At 34.6% G+C, this 20,825-nt stretch overlaps 2 protein-coding genes and 1 long non-coding RNA gene across 4 annotated transcripts; 2 read left to right on the top strand and 1 right to left on the bottom strand.

Annotated features, from left to right (window-relative positions):
- Positions 1 to 9,599: 9,599 nt before the first annotated feature.
- LOC131625139 (uncharacterized) lies at positions 9,600 to 11,740 on the top strand. 2 transcript variants are annotated; one of them, XR_009290747.1, is made up of 3 exons: positions 9,600 to 10,205; positions 10,293 to 10,333; positions 10,579 to 11,740. It is a non-coding gene; the product is annotated as an uncharacterized LOC131625139 (long non-coding RNA). The 2 variants fall into 2 exon arrangements; XR_009290746.1 differs by lacking the exon at positions 10,293 to 10,333 and having other exon boundaries at positions 10,579 to 10,651; positions 10,854 to 11,738.
- A 4,160-nt stretch (positions 11,741 to 15,900) lies between these two features.
- LOC131625140 (protein CYSTEINE-RICH TRANSMEMBRANE MODULE 1-like) lies at positions 15,901 to 16,558 on the top strand. The gene has a single exon (XM_058896032.1). It carries the CDS (start codon positions 15,968 to 15,970, stop codon positions 16,202 to 16,204), a length of 237 nt encoding a protein of 78 aa, XP_058752015.1. The 5' UTR covers positions 15,901 to 15,967; the 3' UTR covers positions 16,205 to 16,558.
- Positions 16,559 to 17,274: 716 nt separating this feature from the next.
- Positions 17,275 to 18,918, bottom strand: LOC131625099 (uncharacterized). Its single transcript, XM_058895996.1, has 2 exons — positions 18,382 to 18,918; positions 17,275 to 18,141 (listed from the first exon to the last, which is right to left on the bottom strand). Exons 1-2 carry the CDS (start codon positions 18,916 to 18,918, stop codon positions 17,275 to 17,277), a joined length of 1,404 nt encoding a protein of 467 aa, XP_058751979.1.
- Between the last annotated feature and the right edge of the window lie 1,907 nt (positions 18,919 to 20,825).

Below are 20,825 nucleotides of genomic sequence, written 5' to 3' on the forward strand. Positions count from 1 at the left end.
CCGAAAAATCATTATGTTGAGTGATGATTCAGAAACAAAAAGGGATTTCAGGAGGATCTCCTTCAAATGAAATTCTTTCTAGGGATTCTTCAGAGACTCCATTTTCAGCGAAGTTTGACGGGACCAAAACCTTGTCGAGAAACCTATGCCTCCTCTTGTCTTGACCGAGGCAAAAATAGAAGCTTCCCGTCAAAGAAAGTAGAGTTATGGAAACTTTGTTAAAACATATCGAGAGCAACTGGTCATGATCCTAGTGATGGTGAAATCACTCGTCATCTGAAGTACCAGGGGAGGCATGATATCATGTCTTGGATCAGTCCTGGTGATCATCATAAAGCTGGTGTACTGGCCCATAAGGGTCTTAGATTAATTTAGTTAGCTAATGCAAGTTGATACCATTTGGTGCTTGTAGAAATAGTTGGGACTCCTTATGTTTTGAACATCGTCGATGTTGTAACCAAAACTGACATTTGTTAAAAGAGTAAGTATTTCCTTTATCGTTTCCACAGGGATTGATGCGATACTACCGCCGTTCTACAGTTTAGTGTATTTGAGCTAAGGTTGAGTAACATTTTGTAACATTAGATGTAAAGAGCATGAAAAGTAACTAAAGACAATAAAATAGGGTTTGAAAATGACTTGATAAAACTGTGCCAAGATTAGTGTTCATTAGTTTGCTTCGCATGTACTATAATAATCATGTATATGAACCTATTAATGATTAATAAAACCAAGTATCCTCTCGATACCGTTTATCTCTAAAGCAATGTCGTGAATATTATCATATTAACCATCAGATGATCTCGCATGTCGAAAATCAACATGATAATCTTTAAAACTCGATACAAGTGATTATCAACTCACAAATCTATCTCTAGAGTTTGTTTATTGATAGATGAATATCCTTTAGGTAAAGATTTGAAACATATCTCTCAATAGTGATCCAAAACAACAAATAGAACATGAATAACAAGATATTCACCATATATTAATCATTAACCAAGTTCATACACAAAAGATTAAAAGAAATACATATTTACAAACTAACTACCTCTAATCTTGACACAAGAAGATGTTTAGCTCTCCATAGCTATGGAAGCTTCAACAACAAGCAACAAAACAAGATTTGGTAGCATCAAACTCAAAGAAAGATGAAGAAAGATGCTTTGAAATCTTGAAAATACACTTGAAATGATTTTTCTCCTCTCTTCTCCTTTGCCCTAACTTGTGGTATAAAAGTGTGTTATGAAAAGTTGGTGGAAAACCCTCAAAAATATCATCTTAAGTGCCTAAACACATGTGGCTAAAAAGAAGGTCCGCTAAGAGGCCTAGGTCCGCTAAGAGGATAACACAAAATATGTGTTTTGTCTTCAGCTTCCGCTTAGCGGGATGGCTCCGCTAAGGGGACCCAAAATGAAGATTCGCCTTTGCCAGGCCCCGCTTGAAGCGAATTTATGAAACTTTGGAGCATAAGCGCGCTTGTGGTCCGCTAAGCGGACCTTCTGATACAAATCTTCTTCTTTTAGCCTTCAAACCTCCTTCCAAGCTCATTCCATCAAAGCCTTTCATTCCAAGCGTGCCAAAATAATCAATACCTATATAAAGGTTAAAGAAAAGTCATAAAACTTAACTTATGTACAATCTAAACAAAATGTTATTTATTTACATAATATTACACTAAAAGGAATCAAAACTTGGTGAAGGAATTAAAACTTGGTGAAAGAGTTAAGAAATACCACAAAATCTATGAACAAAATATGTACAAATAGGATTCTAACAATATCATGGTTGGTAATCCTCTTAATTGGGTGATTCTACCAGTAGACCTCGAGGAGAGGGTATGCAACACTTTTGGGGTTTGTTCGGTTCCTCTATATGAGTGTCTCTTCACCAGGTTAGGGATATGCTTGCCTTTCTCTAATTTTGAGGTGGTCGCAATCGACCATGTGAAAGTTTCTCACTGGTATTTTCATCCTGGAGCTTGGGCTTTCATGATAGTGTTCTAACTTTGTGTCGAGTACAAGTATTGGAAACCTTCCTTAGGGCTCTTTTTCGACCTTTTTTATGTAGCTCGTACTTCACTGAATGATGCCCGGGATCAAGGATTGAGAGGTTCCTTTAAATCATTTTGTGAGTGTGTGAGAGTTTCCTTAGTAACTTATGAGTTACTACAACATTTTTACAATACTCCGGTAACTCAGACAATGCGTTAGGCATACGAACGACCAAGCGAGCTTTCACACTTCCTCTCTTTCACAACTTTAAAGCTTCAGGTCTCTTGCCAAATTATCTTTGACTTTAGTTCCTAACTAGAATCTTGAATATTCTCCCGAATAAGGTTTGATATAACTTCTAAGTGAGCAACATCATTAGAGAGAGAGAGAGAGAGAAAGCTAGAAAAATAACATTAGAGATCAAAGTCCATAACACATCGAAGTCAATTTCAAAACCACCATGATTAAAATGTGATTCGGTATTAGCTAGATTCTTCTATACCTCCAAGCACATATATCCACATTATTTTGTCATTATTCCATCTACCATAAGGCGTATCACGAGAATACCCCCTCAAGGAATCGTCATTGTCATTCTTCCATTTACAGAGACACCTCCCACAGGTTGATTGGGAGAACTCGATACCTCCATCCCAACCAGGGAAGAAACGATAAAAGAGGTTGAACTAGTAACAGGGTCCACGTTTTGATTCTTCCAGAGGCAAGCACTTATGCGACTTCTGATAGCAAAAGGATGGCACTAGGCATCTTCTTCATTTAAAGCATTGCTTGGCAGTCAAGGGATCGTGGAAGGCATCACTAGAAAAATATAAAAGAAAGTCAGAAAAATTTTATGTTACTTATCAAGGATGATATACCTCTCCTCTCTAATGGAGGCCCCAACCAACAAGTGTGTCTCTATGTACCGCTTTTTTTGTTACTTGGACCCTGCCCTAGATTGTGTGGAACTTTCAACAAGCCCAAGCTTTCCCATAGGGAAATTAGTTTATTCTCCAGATAGGTTTCCTCCTGAGATAAGTTATCTTCAACATAAACATAAAACCCAACCTTAGCTAAGAAATGGATCTAATGCCAAAATTTTGGAAAGTTATCCTTACGTTTGCAGGGCATCATTAGTTGAATGTCACACATACTTGCATGGGCCACCTCACTGAGGGGAGTGACCAGGTAGCACCAGTTATTAAACTTATTCACGCTATCGAAGTAGACCTTAAACACCTTCTAGCCCTGCATAAGGGAGATCAAGCCGTGACCACATGTTAATTCAGTCGAACGATGTTGAACGTTAAAAAGGTGGAAAAAATAGTTAAGATTAGAACATTCTTATTGTACTCACACCAATAATGGAAGACTTTGACATAAGTTGAACTCATCGGTTGTAGAGGGGAAAATCATCAGATGATTCAAAATGCCCACCTCAAAGTCATGAAAGGAATCCATAAATCTATCAAAGAAAACAATCATTCGTGAATAGGGATGATGCACCCCTCATATTTGATGCACACTCTTTTTATACTTTGCAGTAAATCACTCCCCAATTGGAAAGGGGGTACCTTAGTGAAAGCAGGGACCATATTGCTCTTACCATCAAAGATGGATAAATCATCCAACATTTCTTGATCCATCGTCTCCCATCACATTTCGTATTCATGATCCAGATATGTCTATTTTGTAATTAGTGCTAACACACAAAAAATGACGACCATGAGCATAAGCACGAGATCGAGATTCCAACCACCACCTCACTTCATCTTCTGTAGGATCACAATTAAAAGCATGGCGATGCACTTTGGTATAAGTCGAAGTCTTGTGTTCTTGATTAAAATTATCTACAGTAGTGAGATTCATCAATGGCAAAGCAGTAAAGGCAAAACCTCTAGTAACCTCCCTAGGAGTGAGGCTACTAACTTGTCTTCTACCGTCAGCCACATCTACTTCCTACAAATCCTCCTTTGCCGCCTTTTCAAAAAACCATAGTAGAGAAAAAATAAGTACATAAGAGAAACCGCTTGATTCACGACAACATGCATGGAAAAATGTGACCATGTCACCAACGACCAAGATCTCGCATCGAACTCTTCAAAGTGCTTAAGCACCCTAATATAAAAAGGCATCATTACTGACAGTCCTAGGGCCATGCGTCGCAACCCTCTAGTAAAATGTGCAAGTTATAAGGAAGACATTCAATGATCATGTTCCCAATGTTACTAAACTCATAGCTATCTCAATCCCTCCGACTACAGGTCGGACTGGAAGCCCACGCGGCAAAATCCTCATTTAAGCAAGCAAGAACAAGGGCTTGGGAGCAAATATTTTTGGACGCTCATAAGACCTACATATCATTGTCTAAAAAACAAGATCTATGAAAGAAAGCACAAAGGAACAAGTAAGACCTCACTCAAGCTCCCAACACACATTTTCTACCTCCTACCAACTTCCCACATCCAAATCTAATTGAACGGTGATTTGTACAAAAAACCGGATCAAGCGGAAGCGGTTATAACCACCATCTACATATAAAGCCCTTCACACGCCAAGACTCATGGATTCTATTCATTCTCACACTCAAACTACTTTTCACTCATTCACTGATTTGAACGTTTCAGTGTTAACTTTCAGATCCATCTTGATCTGTTGTATCAGAACTGACGCTTCATCTTATTTGAGTCCTACTTCACTTTGTCATCAACTGTTTCTGATTTCTAAACTGAACAATTTTAATACAAAATTTTCATAATCTACACTAAATACTCACTTGATTTAGCAAGTTGTACCAAGTTTCAATAATTAAGTAACTTCCATTAGATGGGCAAAAGAGAAAGAAAAACGTATGTTCCATTCTATATGAGCAGACGGAATAGATGAACGGCTGAGACCATGAGTTAATTAAGTTCTTATTTTAGTTTGAAGGCTGCTTCCAATAAGTTCACTTATTTCTGCTCACCTAAAACGCGCTTTTTTTTTTATTCCTTAACCACTACAAATATCTATATATATACATATATATTCTATCAATTATTTGTTCTTCCTTTTAGATTTTTGTACCATGTCTAATAAGGATGTTTGTATCATATAATATAGTTTTTTGCATAGTGAATTAATTTGTGTTAGTTCATTCATTTGTAAGAATGTGTTTTAAGTCAATTAAATGACTAAGCAGGCACATATAATATGGTTTTAACTTTTAATAATTTAATCAACACCACTTTTCAACAACTAGCTCATTGTTTTGGATAAGAATGCATTTAACTATTTGGATAAGATAAACCTACCCTTGTAGTCAACAAGAAATATTGTTTTTTATACAATATAAGAAATAAAAATTATTTGAAGATTAAGAATCATATTTGAAGATAAGAATGGTACCAGACTCACTTAATTGAGGTTTTAGTTTATTTATTTTTTATTAAAATTGAGATTTTGCCGTCTTGATATTTTTGTTTACATTTAGACATGAGTTATGTAACGTACAAGCAACCATAAATCAATGATAGAAGTAATTATATTTAGAAGTTGTGGTTAATAGCTTCTGAGGTTGTTAGTTAGAAGTTGTCGTTAGTTTTTGAGTTTTAGTAAAAGTTTGTTATGTCTACGTGACAGTTTAACTTTGTTTTAACTTTTCTAGTTTTACCTATGTGACATGTTTTATTGGTTATTTAAACACATTGGTGTAACAGATTTGCATAATTGAATTTTCACCATTGAGAGTTTGTTACGTTTTTTTCTCTTCTATCTCTTCTTCCATCTTCACTGTCACCTTCAACCTTTGTGCACCAACAATTGGTATCTAGAGCTCCGGTTCGATTCACAGAGAAACACGTGTGTACGTGAGGCGTGTGTGATTGGTTTTGTTTCTTGAATTTGCATTGAATTCATGATCGGAATCGTAACAGAATTGTTTATCTTAATTTTGCGAGATCGGGAAACACGGGTGTTTGGTGAGATCTGAGTGAGTTTCAGTGCACAAGAATCTGATGGTGGATATTTGGTAAACTGGTGGTATATGGACACTGGCTCCTCAAATCACTTAACTGGAAACAAACAATGGCTGATTGATTTTGACTCTAGAATGAGGACAAAGATCAGATGTGCTAATGATAAGTACCTTAATGATGAAGGTATGGGAATTGTCAAAGTCAAAGTGAAAAACAGTAAAAGTATTATGATCAAAGATGTTTGATATGTTCCTAGCATAAAGAGAAATCTGATGAGGGTAGGTCAGCTCATTCAAAAAGGTTTCTCAGTAACTATGAAAAATAATCTTTTAAAGTTATATGATTATGATCAGAAGCTGATTATGCAATATGAGCAGGGAAGCAACAGAACATGCAAGGTGAATGTAGAGACAACTGAAATTAAATGCCTTAGAAGGAGCTGAAGGTGACACTGAGTTGTGGCATGAGAGATTAGGGCATCTGAATTTCAAAATCTTAGGGCATTTGAGTTCTAAGAAGTTGGTACATGGCATTATTAAGTATGTGAATCCCGAGAAGTTATGTGAGATATGCATGAAAAGCAAGCAGCCTAGATTTCCATTTGCATCAAAAGTGGCCCCAAGATCAAAATATGCTTTAGGAGTAGTGCAGTCTGATGTATGTGGACCATTTGAAGTATCTTCATTTGGAGGAAACAAGTATTTTGTGTCTTTTGTTGATGAGTTCACAAGGATGACATGGGTATCACTCATCAAGTTTAAGCATGAAGTGTTTACTGAGTTTCACAAGTTCAAGGTGAAGGCTCAAAACCAAAATGGTCAGAAGTTGAAAGTTATCAGAATTGATGGTGAAAGTGAGTATAACTCTACAGAGTTTAAGAGGTTTTGTGAGAAGAATGGAATTGAGCATGAGGTGACTACTCCATACACTCCTCAACATAATGGTCTTGTTGAAAGAAGAAATAAAATTTTGCTTGATATGATAAGGACCATGCTGAAAGAGAATAAGCTCTCTCACGCCCATTGGGGAGAAGATGTTTCCACTACGGCATATGTGCTCAATAGGTGACTAACAAAGAAGTTGAAGGAAACTATTCCTTTTGAGAAGTGGACTGGATATAAGTAAAGTATGAGTATTTTAGGGTACTTGGTTCAGTTTGTTACAAACATGTTTCAAGTGCTACTAGAAAGAAGTTGGATGATAGAAGCAAAGTAACTTTGTTGATTGGGTACTAAGGTACAGGTGCTTATAAGCTTTATTGTCCAATCACTAGTAAGGTTGAATTTAGCAGAATATGAAGGGAATTCCGCCTCTGAAAATGAGTCAAAGTCAGAAGATGACTCTGAAGCTGTATGTGAGTCTGATTCTGAAGGAGGTTTTGAAGATGAGTCAGAAGTTAAAGGTGATTCTGAAGGTGAGTCTGATTCTGATCCTGATTCTGATGATGATCCAGAATCTGGTAGTCAAGCCTCTGGAGGAGGTCAAGAGTCTAAAGGTGGTCCAATATCTGATATTGTTCCAACATCCGAAGTAGATTCTGAACAAGTTCAAAGGCCACGAAAAATCATACAAATACCGAGAAGTTTTGCAAAGTTTGACATGTTGCAAGATACTAATATAGACTCTGAAGGAGAAGTCGTTCAGTGTGCCATGTTAGTAGACTTTGAACCAGTGAGTACTAAAGAAGATCTCAAGAAGAAAGTGTGGTTGAAGGCCATGAAAGAAGAACTTAAGTCTATATAAAGAAACAAGAATTGGGAGTTGACTGAGCTTCTAAAGCATAAGAAAGCCATCAATGTCAGATGAGTTTTCAAAATATAGCTGAAGCCAGATGGATCCATTGGCAAATACAAAGCAAGGTTAATAGCTAGAGGATATCGACAGGAATATGGTTTAGACTATTTTAAAGTGTTTGCGCTTGTAGTTAGACATGAAACAATTAGATTGGTGATTGTTATAGCTATAAATACAAATGAGATCTGATGCATCTGGATGAGAAATATGCATTTATAAATGGTCCATTACAAGAAAACGTATATGTGTCACAACCTCCTGAATTTGTGAAAAAAAATCAGGAAAAGATGGTGTACAGGTTCCTTATATGGACTCAAACAAGCTCCTAGAGCTTAAAATATGAAAATTGATTCATTTTTCAATTACAAAAATTACAGGGGTTTTTCAAAACTCACCTACATAGCATTTTATGAGGTGATAAATAGTCTTGTCTTAATATACAAGTATGAAATCTGCAATTATATCTCTTGCACATCAAAACACCCAACTGCATAAACAAATAGACAATAAAATCATAGAGAGAGATGGCGTATCATATGAGAATGTCATTTTTACGTGAGAACATGAGAATGAATCTGAACCATTAGATTTTAAAATAAATGGTGGAGATTATGTGTCAATCCTTTTTTCTATCTTCTCCATTATTAAAATAAATGATGGAAGAGAGGAAAAAAAAGATAGACACATAATCTCCACCATTTATTTTAAAATCTAATGGTTCAGATTCATTCTCATGTTTTCACCTAAAAATCATATGATACGTCTAATATATATATATATATATATATATATATATATATATATATATATATATATATATATATATATATATATATATATATATATATATATATATATATATATATATATATATATATATATATATATATATATATATATATATATATATATATATATATCATGCTATTGAGAAATATAGATTTTTTTAGGATTGTGCAATAGCATCCGGTTGATAAATACAAAAGTGAGAATGTACGTGCTTGAAGGAAAAATTATATGGAGAAAAATTTTATCAGTCCAACACCTTCACATAAAAGACTTCTTTTCCTATTTTAGCGTCGAAAAATTTCATTAATTGTTTATAGAGAAGTGTTCCAAAATGTTCAAAATTAATTAATAGATTATTTGTATAAGATTATGTAATTTCCTTTATCATATTTAAAACTTTTCTATTTTTATTTATGTTTCTATTCGTGAAATTGCTTGCGTTTAATTTCTATCTGTAACTTATGTTATTATACTAATACTATGAATGTTATATACTGTATTATATATGACATTCTAGTTAATCTAAAACGAAAAAGCAGTCTTTATTAGAGACATTTTTGTGAGACCAAACAATAATAACGAGTTGACTCGACAATATAATCTAGAAAGGCTTGAATATTTTGGAAGCAACGTGTGGTAGTTTAAACTGAAAATTTGTTTGAACTCAAGTCAAATATGTAACGCGCTTATTCAACACGTCATTCGTCTTTTTCTCTTCGAAATTAAGCAACCATATAGCTTCTCCTACTCTATATATACACATTTTTTGCTTCTATACTTTTTCATTCACATAACATCATCCTTCAACTATACTCTTTCATATATATAATTCTAATCAACTTCATCAACAACAACATGAGTAACTTTAACAACCACCAACAGGCACCTATATCATATCCACCACCAGCTGAGGCTAACTCTACTTCTCAATATGTAACTGCACCACCACCTATGGGTTACCCTTCAAAGGATGCTTTGAAGCCTATCCTCAACAAAGGATTCAAGACCATACCACAAGCAGAGGTGATGCACTACGCCAAAATTGGCTTTTAAAAGCGCACCTACAACAGCCCTTATTCACAAAAGCGCTTTCGTAGGTTTGGTTAAAAACAAAATAAAAAACACGCTAGAAAAGCGCTCTTAAAGGGGGGGAAATGAAAGCGCTTTTCAAAAGCGCTCTTATAGGAGGTGGGTATGAAAGCGCTTTCCAAAAGCGCTCTTAAAGGGTGGGTTATGACAGCGCTTTTCAAAAGCGCTCTTATAGGGGTCTTATAGGGGGTGGATATGAAAGCGCTTTTGAAAGCGCTCTTAAAGGGGGGGGTTACGAAAGCGCTTTTAAAGAGAAAGCGCTGGTATAGAGTGGCCTATGAAAGCGCTTCTGAAAAGCGCTCTTGTAGCCCTCATTAAAATAAAATTAATTAACTAACAGAATAAAAATAGGGTTTGTGTTGGTCAAAACACGTTCTTTTCTTCTCCTCAACACAAGAACGACGCCCTTCATCTTCAACAAAACTGTGGCGGCTTCTCTCTTCCTTTGATCGTCTTCCTCTTCTTCTCCGATCAATCACCGGTGACTTAAACCCTCTTTCGATTTCGTTCTCTTTGTCTGACGTGAATCTCCGTTCGTCCGCTTCTTTCTTCACAACAAATCTATCACAATTATCATCTTCAGGTAACTTCCTTCTCCGTTTCTTATCTCAAAGTTTCTAACTTTATATTTATTTCTCTCTTTACTTTTTGAATTATCTTCTGGGTATAGGAAATTTTCATCTAAGCTTCATTGGGTTGTGAAAAACCCAGGTGGGTCTTTTAGTCTTTATGTGAAAAATCGATAATTTATGTTTTTTTCATTCATATATGTGTATTTTACATTGATGGGTTTCTCATGTTTTTGATGATTTAGTTTCCTTTATGTCATGGTTGTGTTAGTTTTGTTCTAAATTAAGGTTTTTTATTGACTTGCTCTTTTTTTTATGGTTGACTAATTGACTTGGTCTGTGTGAAGTTCTGAACTGTGTTTCTGTTATTTTTATTTATTTTTTCAGGGTGTGTTCTTAGGAGAATTGTTTTTAGTGCTATGGAAACTGATGAATGAGGTTTCTGGATTACTACTTTTAGGTTTGTGTTTATGATTTTGATGAAGATGATGGTTGTTCTGAGTAGCTGGATTTTCAGTTATCATGTTTTTGTTAGTTTCTTGTTGCTGATTAGTTCTGGTATAAGCTATGGGACTGAAACTGATATCTTCTGTTTGAAAGCTATAAAAAATTCTATCAAAGATCCGAATAATTCTGTTGTGATGGAGTGTTTTGTTATGCAGATTAAACGAAGAATTCTTTTCGGAATTAAAATCTGAGTTAGGGCAGATTCTATTTGCGGTTAACAAAACCCCGGTTGGTTGGTTTCTGATTTGTGTTTTGTTGGTTATATTTTCTGTTGAACATATTGTTTTAGTGTTTGGCCTTTTTTGATGGTTTTTTCAGGCTATGGAGGATAAATTGGCCTTTTCTAAGTGAATGTGATATTTGCGGTTAACACTAATTACGTTTTTCTATTGTAGGTTGAGCTTCAAAGTTTACTTCTAAGTTTAATGTGAATGTTGTGTAAATAATCACGTTTTTCTATTGTAGGTTGAGCTTCAAACAGTGGATGGATTGGTAAAGGATAGAACACAATGTGCCCCTTCCGATTATGTTCCACAGAATATGAATCAAGTAATGTACCCCGAAGTCGTCTTCTGTGGCAGGATCGTTCGGGGTACAGTTATTTGATTCATATTCTGTGACACAATACAACATAGCTCATGTGACTACTGGTTCTCCACTAAAGCATCAATACAACATAGCTCCAGATAATACAGGAAGCGTACATTGGTTGCATAAGAACTCGGAAGTTGTTTCCCATTTAGTTGTTTTGGTTTAGAAATATGTGAATTGGTTTAGTTGTTTTGGTTTAGAAATATGTATATATGTATTTTGATTTACATTAATGGTATATAATATAATACTTTTTTTGTATATAATCGATATCGATTATAATGGTATATATCGATTTGAAATGATAAATTATAGGTTCATGAAAAAATACTGCCAAAAAATAGTAAATTACAGGTTCTAAAATATTGCTGCCAAAAAGTGCAGGTTTAGAAATAATAAAAAGCATAAAAAAAAAAAAAAACGTAACATACGAAAGCGCTTTTGAAAAAAGCGCTCTTATAGGGGTGCCTACCAGAGCGCTTTTTCCTGAAAAGCGCTCTTAAAGGGGGGCCTACAAGAGCGCTTTTTCCAGAAAAGCGCTCTTATAGGGGGGCCTACCAGAGCGCTTTTAAAAGCGCTTTCGTAGCCTATAGCAGCGCTGGCTTTGGCAGCGCTTTAAAGCGCTGTTAAAGGCCAATAAAAGCGCTTTTAAAGCCCTTGAACGGCGTAGTGATGGTTTCTGGAAGGGATGTTGTGCTGCTCTTTGTTGCTGTTGTGCCATAGATATCTGCTTTTAACTTCTCATTCAATCATACAACATACATAGTATGCTTATTGTTGTTACCACTATTTTTTACCTCTGTTGTATTCTTTGTAGTTTGTAGAACAATAAGGATTTTTATCTCTTTGGATATTATGTATTTATTTGTCCATTTTATACTCTATACTTTATCATGTACTGTATTTTTTGTAGTAACTTTATGTTGTATTTAGTCGTTGTAATATAATTTTTATCAGTCATTTTTTTACCTTAATATATCAAATGCTGCATCAATATAATATAATAGTGATGAGTGATGACTTGTAACACTAGCTATTGGTTTGGTTTTTCAAAAGAATTCAATTAAGCATAAAAGCAATAAATCGAATATCATTTTGTGAATATTGGTTTATAAACAGGTTTTTTTTCTCCTTTATTGAAGCAATGACACAAATGTTTCCTTTATCACCATTTCTTGAATGGATTTATAAACTAGCTTTTTCCAAAAGGTTGATTTAGATACCACTCTTTTACTTTCTCATTTTCAAGAATGTCTAACTTATACCACAAATTTTGTAGAATTTTGTGAGGTTTGTATACAGGTCTTTACGATCTAAATCTACAAAAGGGTTACCATACATTATTTGTAATAAATACGTTTTTATTTCACTTTGTCTGATATTCTTTTGCGTCCTTACGAGATGAACTAAACGCTTAAGACTATTGTGATAGGGTGTGTCACAATTGTTATTTCCGTTGTTATTGTTGTTGTCAACTTCAGCCATGATTATTTATTTTGAGACAAAAAGACACTTCTAGATCTAGCTTCTCGAGTCTTTATTTTTATTCTGTTTTTACAGAGGTTTTTGTTTACAGTTCTTTTGATTTCGTGATTGATTAACAATTGTTCAGTCGAAACATTACCTCGCATAAATTAGTAAAATGTTAATGGGTTAGTGACCATAAACAAAATATATTGATATTAACATATAGACAAAGTTATAAATAAATATACTTAAAATAATAAAAATTATGACATGCTTTTAAAAATTAACATGAGTCTCCGGCAACAGCGCCATTTTGTTGTTGAGCACACATAAAAAATTATAATTATTATATCCTCAAGGACTGGTAGTTTCAAAGACTGTTCAAAAGCTTTTAAGATTTCAAGTAGAGAAAGATTATAAATTTGTTGTGATGCTTGAAAGTATATGACAAAAAATAAATGACAGAAAGTAAAATGGAGATTTTGGTGTTAACTATAAGAAATTTTACCAGGGGTAAATTTTGTCATTGTGTATTTATCATGTATAACCATAGGTCGGTAATATATTCCTCTACCCACCAATTAATATTACCACATGTTGCTCTCATTTGTATCTCCTATCAGTCTTAATTTCGTGAGATCAATGCATTATCTAATAACTGATATTTCAATCTATTAACCAACGCAGAGCATTAAGTTTTGACAATTATAAACAGCAGGACTCTATGTCAATCCTAGTATAGTAGATGTGGATATTGAACCTAACATTATGCCTAGGCATTACTATCTAATAAATAATTATCTTGGATGTAGTAATGACAAGTACCTTTCGAATGTCAAGTCATACCACGAAAATAAGTTTTAGGTAGCAAATCTAAAATAGGCATGGAGAATAAACAGTCAACAATATTAAAGCGTGAATATACTTACATAAAACGTCATGACCTACTTAATACATGAATAAAATGACTACATCTAACCTCCTCCAAAGAGATTTTTAACTAGGCTTACTAATCGTAGTTGTACCGCTTATCTCGCAAAGCTGTGATTCGAAGCTTATCTGCCTTGTCACTTGATCACTACTTTCACCTTCGAGCTCCCGTTCTTATTCTCCTGTTATAGATTAAGGTGAACCTACTTCAATTTGGTACTACCTCACTCCACCAAAACTTCCTTTGAACTGAACTGGAAATCTCTATTTATATGTGTGGATTTAGAACCCTTGATAGGCCTAGTGCCATTGCATCTAGCGAGTCTTCTTACTTCTGAATTAATGAATGTTAGTTGTGCGATAGGTATCCCTAGCCGTATTGCCTCGCTAAGCGCACCATCTCTACACTTAGTGCATAAACCCTTTCTTCACCATGAAGTATTGGAACTTGGAAGTTCCATCTGGCCTCCTGAGCTTGCTTATCGGGCTTGATTTTCAAGTTTTTATCTGGTTTGATCTTTGTGTCTTGGCTTGTGGTTTTCTAGTCCTTTTTACCTATTTTCAGTTAATACTTGCTAGGCAAGTCCAAACAGGTGTTCTATCACTTTTCATAGATAAATTGGGGATTTTATATTAATTGCTTGTAAAATATGTCAATAAAATCCTATGTATTTTACGTAAATTCTCCACTTATCAGATATCGTAGTTACTTGATTTCAGGTGTGCATGTTAGATCTTGAGTATGTTTTTTCGGGACTTAGCTTTTACTTTACGAGGTTTTAGCTCGAAGTTTATTGGATGTCTCTAGGACCTAGCCCACCAAAAGTTTGGTGCGGATTCCTTCTCCTGGGTGAAGGTCGGGTTTGAGCTCGACGTGTGGCGGACCTACTGCGGCCTCTAGAGTGGCTAGCTACCAAAGAGTGGGGTGCGTTGATTATTGCCTTTTCATGGTTTTTCCACTTTCTTTGTATGAGTGTGTTGCGGCGCAAAAAATACCCGAGTGTAATGAGCGCTAGAAATACAACAGAGTCACCACCGAAGTTTATTTATTCCAAAAAGAAAGGGAAAGTGTCGATAAACCTAAATGAACAATAATATGGTCATCGCAATCAAATTCGGATACGAGAGTCGTTTATGCGAGGGGAAGGTATTAGCACCTCTCACATCTGTTATACTCAACGAGAACCGTTTGGTTAGCTTTGCAAATAAAATGTTGGTTATAGTGATAGCGATTGGAGTGGAGACTTGGATGATAGAAAGAGCACTACTAGTTTTGTGTTCTTTATGGGAGATACTACTTTTATTTGAATGTCAAAGAAGCCACCAATAATCACACAGTCAACTTGTGAAGTCGAGTATGTTGGCGCCACATCATGTGTTTGTCATGCAATTTGGCTAAGGAACTTGTTGAAAGAGTTAAAAACGTCACAAGAAGATCATATGAAAATATGTGTTGACAATTAATCAGCACTTGCTTTGACAAAGAATTTCGTCTTTCATGACTGAAGTAAGCACATTGACATTTGTTACCACTTCATAAGAGAATGCATCGAGAAGAAGGAGGTGAAGTTGAAGTATATAATGTCATCTCAAGATTAAGTTATCGACATTTTCACCTAATCACTCAAGTTAAAAAGAAAGAGTATATTTGGAGTCACAAATTAAATTTAAGAGAGAATATTGAAATATTAAACTTAATTTGGACTAACCTTATTATTTGCATTTTGATTTTTTTAGCTTAGTTAATTTGGACTTAGGTAATTTTAAATAATATTATGGTTATAATATTCTCTAAAATATTTTAGAATTTTTAGAGGTGAGAACTCTTTATTAGTATGTCTAGATATTTTTGTAGTAGTTGAGCTTAGATTGCAGTAGAAAGCAGTTTTTTATCCTAAAACAAACAAAAAAAAAAACAGTCTTTATTGGAGACAGTTTGTGAGACCAAACAATAATAACGAGTTGACTACACAATCTAGAAAGGCTTGAATATTTTGGAAGCAAACGTGTGGTAGTTAAACTGAATAATCGTTTGAAAATGATAAAGAATAACCGACATAATGAATGTGTCACAAAGCAAAGCAAATAGCGTCTCAAACTTAAATCAAATATGTAAACGCCGTCATACACTTTTCTTTCCCACGCCCTCTTACGCGTTTATCCAACACGTCATTCCTCAAATCAAACCTATATATACACATTTTTGCTTCTATACTTTTCATTCACATAACATTATCCTTCAACTACTCTTTCATATATTAACTTCATCATCAACAACATCATGAGTCAGTTTAACAACCAGCAACAAGCACCTATATCATATCCACCACCAAGTGAGGCTTATTCTACTTCTCAATATGTAGCTGCACCACCACCTATGGGTTACCCTTCCAAAGATGCATCTGAAAGCTACCCTCAACAAAAGATTCCAGATCAAACAACAAGCAGAGGTGATGGTTTCTGGAAGGGATGCTGTGCTGCTCTTTGTTGTTGCTGTGCCATAGATATATGCTTTTAATTTCTCATTCATTCATACAACATACATATATAGTGTGCTGCTCTAATGTATTCTTTGTAGTTTGTACAAGAATGACATTATGGATTTATTTATCCATTTTTTATGGATGATGATATTTGTTTCACTTGTATTGGATACTTTATACTTTATCATGTATTTTTTTTAGTAACTTTATGTTGTAATTAGTCGTTGTAGTATTAATTTTTTGTGAAGATTTTTTTATCTTATCATGTCAAATGGTGCACCAGTATAATATAATAGTGGTGACTTTTAATACTTTATATTGGTTTGGTACTTAAATTGAATTCATATATTTTTCAGAAGGAATACAATATATTAATTAAATTTTTGATTATGCAATTATATGTCTCCTTTTTCATGGCTCCTTCCATTATTATTAGGCAGGATAAAATCCTTACTCGCAAATATTTATCGGAACCCGTTTCAAGTTTAATGAAAAAATTTGATTTGATTGGATAAGAATATTTCTCTAATAAAAGTCTTCCTTTGATAAACATCCACCAATTAATAGTGAAAGGTATATCAAATAAAAAGTAAAAATGAAAAAAAAAAAAATAATAATAATAATAATAATAATAATAAAAATAAAGTAGAAGCTATTAATCATGATCTTTGGGATACAATCGAACATGTTCCTTTTGCTCTTACACATTTTTGTTGATAGTGTTGTGAAAAACAAACATAGAGATTTATGCTCCATATAGAAAAAAGAAAAGTGTAATATAGTTTAAAAGTCAGATTAATTTTTTTTTTTTGATAAGCAGAATTATATTATTAATAAAGGGAGTACAAGGGGTACTCCAACCCGATTACAAACCGACAAACAGTAAATCTTACTCGACACGAAGGAAATCTAAGGGAGCATGCAACCAATTGTATAAGATGGTGCAATTAGACCTTCTATTACCAATAGCATGCCAAATCCAAGTGACAATTTTAATGTTCAAAACCACATCGTCTAAAATAGGTGTTTCATCATGGAATATCGTCTTATTTCTCACGTTTCATATTGACCAAATTGTTGCCAACCAAATTAAGCAAATCTTCTTCTATTTTACCTTCCCTTTCAAACCTTGAGTAAAAAGAAACAAATGGTTTAATCCTGTTGCTTGTTCCACCATATTCAGTTTCAACCACCCTTGCATATTGTCCCACACCTTTTGGCTAAAGCTGCAATTGAACAATAAGTGTTCCAAGTCTTCATCCTTTGCCGCGCACAGAACACACACTTTCTCCTCATCATTTTGAATAATCTTTCTCTTCACCAATTGATCTCTAGAAGGTAGTCTATTGAGTAAAACTCTCCAACCAAACACCTTGATCTTTGAGGGGATATTAGTCTCCCAAACCATCATTAAGGCCTTTAGAGTCTCGTTTGGCAAGATATCTTCCTTGTTTCTGTCCCGAATCAGACTGTAGCAACTTTTCACCGAGAAGACACCGTCCTGGTTGTGCCTCCAAATGACCATGTCCGTAGCATCTTCTATCGGTTTTGTCATGGCGATGCGCTGAATGAGTTCCAAAGCTTCAACCGCTGCTACTGGATCTGCCAGCAATGACTCTGCTGGTACGTTAACATTCCAGGACCAATTTCCCCTATGAAAAGCGCCCATCTCAGCTATTGAACCATTTTGAAGCCGTGACAGATTGTATACAGCCGGAAATTGATTTTCGAGGTTGTTATTCCCTGACCAAATGATGTGCCAGAATTGAATGTTTGAACCTGACCCGAGCTTGAAAGATATGTTTCCTGCAAAATAATCCACAAAGTTAGTTTTCGACACACTTGCCGTAAGGATGTCTTTCCACCAAGTTGAGAGTTTTCTGTTTGCCCTTTGCCCACGGCCAGCCAACACAGAGTGTTTGATATCGCCATATCTAGCTCTCAGAATACGACTCCATTCGGTTCCATCTTCCTTCAAAATTCGCCACTTCCACTTGCATTACAACGCCCTATTGAAATATCCAATGTGTCTTATTCCCAATCCACCTTCATCTTTTGGCTTGCAAATGTTATTCCAACTCACCCAACTAATGCATCGTTTTTCCTCGTCTCCGCACCAAAGAAATTTGCCTTGAATTTGAATAATCTCTTATATAATCTTCACTGGCGCTCGATAGAAAGACATTATATAAAGTGGAATGGTTGAAAGTACGGCATTTATTAAAGTCACTCTTCCGCCAATAGACAACAACTGAGCCTTCCATATTGATAGCTTCTTCTTTAAGCTTTCAAAAACAGGTTTCCAAGTGATACATCTCCTCGGATTCGCTCCCTCCGGAATGCCTAGAAATTTGAAAGGAATTAAGTTCCTGCAACAACACAGAAATTGAGAAGCGCGGTCCATAAAGTCCTCCTTAATATTGACACCATATATCTTACTCTTGAAGAAATTCACTTTCAAACCCGATAAAAGTTCGAAACCTCTAAATATTGCCTTAATGCTCCAGAGATTCTTCCAACAACCTCTCCCCACCACCATGGTATCGTCAGCGAATTGAAGAAGGCTCACATTAGAATTTTCGCTCACTGTGTATCCTTCGAACTTTCCTATATCTGACGCCCTCTTGAACAAACGAGCCAAACCTTCCGCAATCAAAGTGAATAAGAAAGGTGATAAAGGGTCACCTTGTCTTAATCCCCTTTCAACCCAAAAATCTTTTGTTGGAGATCCGTTCACCAAAATAGACATGGAACTGTTAAAGACGCAAGCTTCAATCCATCCGCACCATTTGTCATATCCACCACCAGGTGAAGCTTATTCTACTTCTCAACATGTAACTGCCCCACCACCTATGGGTTACCCTTCCAAGTATGCCCCTCAACAAAAGATTCCAGATCAAACAACAAGCAGAGGTGATGGTTTCTGGAAGGGATGCTGTGCTGCTCTTTGTTGTTGCTGTGCCATAGATATATGCTTTTAATTTCTCATTCATTCATACAACATACATATATAGTGTGCTGCTCTAATGTATTCTTTGTAGTTTGTACAAGAATGACATTATGGATTTATTTATCCATTTTTTATGGATGATGATATTTGTTTCCCTTGTATTGGATACTTTATACTTTATCGTGTATTTTTTTAAGCAACTTTATGTTGTAATTAGTCGTTGTAATATTAATTTTTTATGAAGATTTTTTTATCTTATCATGTCAAGTGGTGCATTAATATAATATAATGGTGGTGACTTTTAACACTTTATATTGGTTTGGTACTTAAATTGAATTCATATATTTTTCAAAAGGAATAAAATATATTAAATTTCTGATTATGTAATTATATGTCTCCTTTTCCATGGCTCCTTCCATTATTATTATTAGCCATTAGGCAGGATAAAATTCTTACTCGCGATTGAGTATGAATTTGGTTTTTGAAATTTTTTTTAATTATAAAATATAAGAAAAACGTGAATATTTATCCGAACTCATTTTAAGTTTAATGAAAAAATCCAATTTGATTAGATATGAATTTGGTTTTTGAATTTTTTTAATTATAAAATATTAAAATAAATTGAGTAGAGTATTAAAAATCTAACCCACCCCCTTACATGATTTACATGAGACACCAAATAAGTTAAAGAAAATTAAGAAACTCAAAAAAAGAATAGGTGCAAAATGAACAAGTTCAAGATGAGATAGAAGAAAATAAAGAGCCTTTCACAAAAGAAAGGAACGACTCAGATTCTTTCGATGAATCAGAATAAATATTAGTGTAAGTCTCAAGAGAAAACACTTGGTGGCTGAAATAGGTTATATGATTTAAGATCGAACTAATATAAATCTTGGTGAGGCCTTTCTATATAACTCTTTTTATTTTTCGTTACTTAATATCCTTTTCTATTTTTTCATGATCATTCAATCTAAAATCAATGGTTTTCGAAAACTTTTCAAAATCAAATAACATATTCAACCCCTATCCCCTCTTGTATTTACGAAAATGAATTCTCTCATGCCATTAGCTTCTGCCATCCCTCCTGTTACGAATCCAATGGTTAATAATTGATAGAAATTAAATAAAGAAAAATATTTTGTATTGAAAATTGGGAAAGGATATAGATGAGTGGCTAAGAAAATGGTTGAATGGACAGCAGCAGAGAGTACACTGCAGAGGATCCAAATCCTGTATTTACAGTTATTTTGTCAACATTCAGTGGTTTGTTTGGAAGAATAGTTAACCTAGGTATTTTTTCTTCCTTCAAATGTTAACTAAAAAACATAATTCACCCTCATCTCCTCTTATGATTTTGCATCTTCAATATGCGGATAAAACTTTTAATATTTTTTTAGGACCTTTGTAGGATCACTTCTAAAAAGGCTGACTTTTTGAGGTACCAAGTATGTTAGTTTGAGTGGGAGAGTTATGCTTTTAAACTCGGTCTTTAGTTCAATTTTCATTTTCTTTCTTTTTTTATTGATGATCGGTGAAAGTCTAGAAAAATTTGGTGACTTTACAATAGATTCTTTTGTGAAGACATTAAAGTAAAATCAAATATTGCTTGAGTTTGTTGGTCAGACGTTTATAAGCCTGATAATTAGGGAGTTTGGGTATTAGGGACATATGTATAGTTAATTTGACTCTTCTATATAAGTAGAGGA

This window comes from Vicia villosa, unplaced genomic scaffold (genome assembly GCF_029867415.1).
Source record: "Vicia villosa cultivar HV-30 ecotype Madison, WI unplaced genomic scaffold, Vvil1.0 ctg.000189F_1_1, whole genome shotgun sequence".
NCBI classification, from domain to species: domain Eukaryota; kingdom Viridiplantae; phylum Streptophyta; class Magnoliopsida; order Fabales; family Fabaceae; genus Vicia; species Vicia villosa.

What these genes read in the sequence shown, in the direction of transcription:
- LOC131625140 (XM_058896032.1), top strand. Translation starts at nt 15,968, where the DNA reads ATGAGTCAGTTTAACAACCAGCAACAAGCACCTATATCATATCCACCA.
- LOC131625099 (XM_058895996.1), bottom strand. Translation starts at nt 18,918, where the DNA reads ATGTCTATTTTGGTGAACGGATCTCCAACAAAAGATTTTTGGGTTGAA. An exon ending in GAGTGACTTTAATAAATGCC is followed by an intron (nt 18,142 to 18,381) that starts GTACTTTCAACC and finishes CGAATTTTGAAG; the next exon opens with GAAGATGGAACCGAATGGAG.